Source organism: Lipotes vexillifer, unplaced genomic scaffold, assembly GCF_000442215.2.
Source record: "Lipotes vexillifer unplaced genomic scaffold, Lipotes_vexillifer_v1.1 scaffold356, whole genome shotgun sequence".
Taxonomy (NCBI): domain Eukaryota; kingdom Metazoa; phylum Chordata; class Mammalia; order Artiodactyla; family Lipotidae; genus Lipotes; species Lipotes vexillifer.
In genome coordinates, this window is record NW_006797342.1 from 4,875,237 (window position 1) to 4,879,172 (window position 3,936).

The following is a 3,936-nucleotide window of genomic DNA, read 5'->3' on the forward strand; positions in this document are numbered from 1 at the left end:
GGGGGGGGGGGCGGGGGGAGGGGGGGGGGGGGGGCGGGGAGGGGAGGGGTGGGGCGGGACCAAGAGCCACCTGGAAGGGGAGGGGCCCAATGGGGGAGAGCCGGGGTCACGCGGCTCTGCGGAGTGACCACCCGAGGGCAGGAGGGGGCGTGGCCCCGAGCCCCGGGCTTTTGGGGGCCACAGACTGAAGCCAGAGAGACGGGGCCTGATGGGTCCCCGAGTGTCCTCGGAGAGTAGGGAGTCAGTCCTGGGATTCAGGTGAGCGCCCGTCACCTGGGCCGCGCGGCCGAAGGTGAGGCCCGCGATCAGGGGCTGGGCGGGGTCCGCAAGGGCACCTCCTGGTACCCCGAGACCCCCCGCCCCCAGTGCCCGGGTCGGGACCGCTGCGCAAGGTCCGCTCTGTGGCAGGACGGCCGCTGGGCTGCCCAGTTGTCGAAGCTGGGCTGCTTCAGCAGCCGCCCTGGGACCGGTGAGGGCGAGGGCACACCTCTCTTAGCTGCTGTTTTTGTCGTGCTGTTTATGTGTAAAGTAGGTGCTTTGCCCCGGAAAAGCGGGTGTTTACCTGCTCCCTCACCTGTCTCAGGTGTGCACCTGGCTAGACCGGTCCGTGCCCTGGGAGGCGGAGCCGAGCGGGGAGGGCCTCTCCTCTTCCTGGGTAGGTGTCGGCAGCTCCAGGGGCGCCGGAACGGACCAGGCTCGGGGTCGCAAGTGAGTACGGGTGTCGGTGACGCCGCTGAACCTCACCTGGAATCGGGACCACCCCTTACGCTTTACAAAAGTTTTGCTGAGGAGTGTAAATCTTTGCTGAAAGAGGTAGAAACGATGTCTTTGGGATTTTTTTTGCTGTTGCGCATCAATTAACAGTCAGTTATCCCACAACTGTCAAAAGTTGAGAGGAACCAGCTCCCTGGACTCTCCACAAATGCGGTTGTGATTCAGGTTTGGCCCCAGTTGATTCAGTTCACAGAATGGCTCTTCTCGTTTTTAATTTTAGCGATTATCATTCACTTCATTTGTAAATATCTAATATTTGAAAAGCCAAGTATTAGTCACTATCTTTTTTCGTTCCCGTCTGTTTTAGTGGGGGACATTCTGGACCTTTGTTGGATGGTTTGGGTTCAGCCTGGGCCTGGCTCGCGCAGCAGGAAGCAGAAGGCTGCCATTGTTTCCGGGCTCCCCAGGTGTAAGTGCCAGGCCCTCCACACCTCACCTGGCCCTGCCTGTGATCAGCCCCAGTTCCGGGGAACCTCTTGGGGCAGAGTGGCCGCCTCCCTGGTGCTGTGAGTGCTGGACCTTGGATCTCTTTCCTTTACTGTGGTGGTTTTTCCTTGTGTAATGAAATAGGAAACTGCTCTGAACACGTAGATGACCATAAGATAATGAGATTTACCCTGCTAGCTGGAAATGTGTCATTTTCACTTCATCTCAACAAATAGTTCTGTGTTACCACTGCTGCTGCTGAGGCTGAGTTGGAGAGGATGACACAGACAGGGGACCCCTGCCCACAGAGAGTAGGAATCTGATGGCCCCAGAATGTTCTACCAAAGGGGAGGAGGTTTTCAGGTTTTCTTTTGTGTACAGAACATGCGTGTCCTGCATTTTTGTCTTCATGAGAGTTTTTATTGAGGTGTAGGAGATGCCTGAATTAATAATGGGTTAGTCAGAAACTCTGCACACACGCACCTCAGAGAAATAACAAGTCTCCGTGGTGCTGTTTAGTTCTTTGTGTGGCCTGCTATTGGCATACCTGCGCAGTGACCAGCTGGAGGTTAAAATCAGTTGTTACTTCCATCCTGTTTATCATGCATAAACTAAGAAGAATTGGTTATCTGGTTTACAAATGTTCTATTTAAACAGAGTTTCTTTAAAATGAGTTAATACTATCCCTCATCTTTTGTAAGATTAAAAAAAATATTTAGAAGAAACCTGTGCTCATCAAGGGTGATTTGATGCTTTTATTCCATTTAGGAAATTTTCTCAGGGGCTTTCTCACTGTTTAGAAAGAAGGATATGGAGTTTGGAAAGAGAACGCTGACAAGTGAAGGGGATGTTGCTGCTGTGACGCTGAGTGACCGGTGGTCACAGACGTCTTTCTACAAGTTGCCTTATGTGCAAGTGTGTCATGATAAGACATCATCCCGTGCAGTTTAAGACCTAAACACACGGGGTTTTTGTTTTCTTTGGGAGGAGTCCATTTTTCACAGTCCCTGATCAGGTTAATGTGGCCTCTGTGTAGTTCGTCTCTGAGCCAGGATCGCTCTTCAGTTTGAGAAAAGGTAACATGGTATAAGTCAAGGGGCTCCTTATGCTGGAAGTTATGGGTCTTGTCACTCCATAGTCTCTGTGCCCTGTCTGAATCCTGTGGTCAGGGGAACAAGAAAAGAGGCACAGGCCACGGTAATGTTTGGGGCTCAAATCATCAGTTTAGTTTGAAGTTTGGATTAGCAGGTTAATGACCTGACCAGAGAGACCAGTTTTGATTTCTAGAACTGACAGACTTTGTCTCCTTAAGACAAAGGAAGCAGTTAAACCCAGGCCACAGAGAGATAAGAATTAGTTTAAGCAACAGTGGTGACCACCTAGAGGGGTGGGATAGGGAGGGTGGGAGGGAGATAGAGGGAGGGGATATGGGGATGTATCTATATGCATAGCTGATTCACTTTGTTATACAGCAGAAACTAACACACCACTGTAGAGCAATTCTACTCCAATAAAGATGTTAAAAAAAAAAGAAACAATGGCCATAGTTATCAGGTGGTAGTGTCTGAGATGATAATGTCCTAATAAAGCTCAACTCAATATTTCAAAGGCTTTCAAAAGATTACATAGATATATAAAGTTTCCTCTATTTTAGCCAAGGTTTATAGGCAAAATAAAAATTAATAAAAAATTTCCTATAGGTAGCCCTCTCATGATTGAGACTCCATTCAGGAAAATCATATATTAGATGCTTGTTGACCAGAGGGAAAGTTTGGGAAGCCCTTGAAGTCTTAAAATGATGAGGTGTTGGGAGGGGGCCTTTCCTCTCCCTGCTTTCATTCTAGACTGGAGGGCTAGACTGGAAACTAAGTTTTATCACCCCAGGTGGCAGTTTACTCCAAATAGTATTCTAATGTCACTGTGGCCCCCAGTCACCCCAGCCCTGAGTTTATTGCCCTATGACCAATATGGGAATTATTTCTACATCTTAAGCTCATTTCAAGCTTTTGAGGTTTCCAAAGTAAAAATTTTCTCCTCAGTATTAAAAAAAAAAATCCTCTTAATTAAAAAAAAAAGTCTTAGTATGGAAATTTTCAAATATTTCAGTTACTTTTTAAAGAAAACTTTACATCTGTTTTCTTGGCTTGAGGTTTGGCATCCATCCTTCTCTTAGGAGGAAACTCAAATATTTATAGATGATTTGCTTTGCCTTGGAATTCAAGAGACTTAAGAATTTTATGAATGTTGAGATGCAAACCATGACTTAATAATGATCTTATCTTCACAACTTCAGCAATATAATGATATCAACATTCTGAACAGACCATGCCCCTCTGCCGAATGGTACAGCAGAGGAAAGGTGGATGAGCCATGATTTGATGCTGAGGACAGGAATTGAGGCTTGTCTCTAAATCGTTGTTATTATTTGTTGGCTCTAACAGAAAAATTCACCATTATGCAACTATGACCTGGCAATATGCTCATATTAGAAATGTAATAGGATCTGTACTATTCAAACAAATTAGCCAGGTTCTTCTGGAATTCAGCTGAACGTTAAGGTGTCCTCACCATGACCAGCCTTGTGACACCCAGCTCGCAGTGACACAGGGCTGTGTCTAGCACTCAGGCTTAGTGATTGAGCTTTGTGGTCTGCAGGCATCCTGGGCTGCATGTGAATTCCCCAGTCCAGTAGCTTTCCTTCCCATGTTTATAAAAGAGGCTCTGACCTTCCCTACA

General features: G+C 47.5%; 1 protein-coding gene across 1 annotated transcript in view; it reads left to right on the forward strand.

Annotated features, from left to right (window-relative positions):
• The first annotated feature begins 667 nt into the window (after positions 1-667).
• Positions 668-3,936, forward strand: part of SH3YL1 (SH3 and SYLF domain containing 1) — a 48,524-nt gene continuing 45,255 nt past the window's right edge. Inside the window, exon 1 of the mRNA XM_007469257.1 lies at positions 668-708. Coding sequence (XP_007469319.1) covers position 708 — 1 coding nt within the window. The 5' untranslated portion in view covers positions 668-707. The remainder of the gene's footprint in view (positions 709-3,936) is intronic.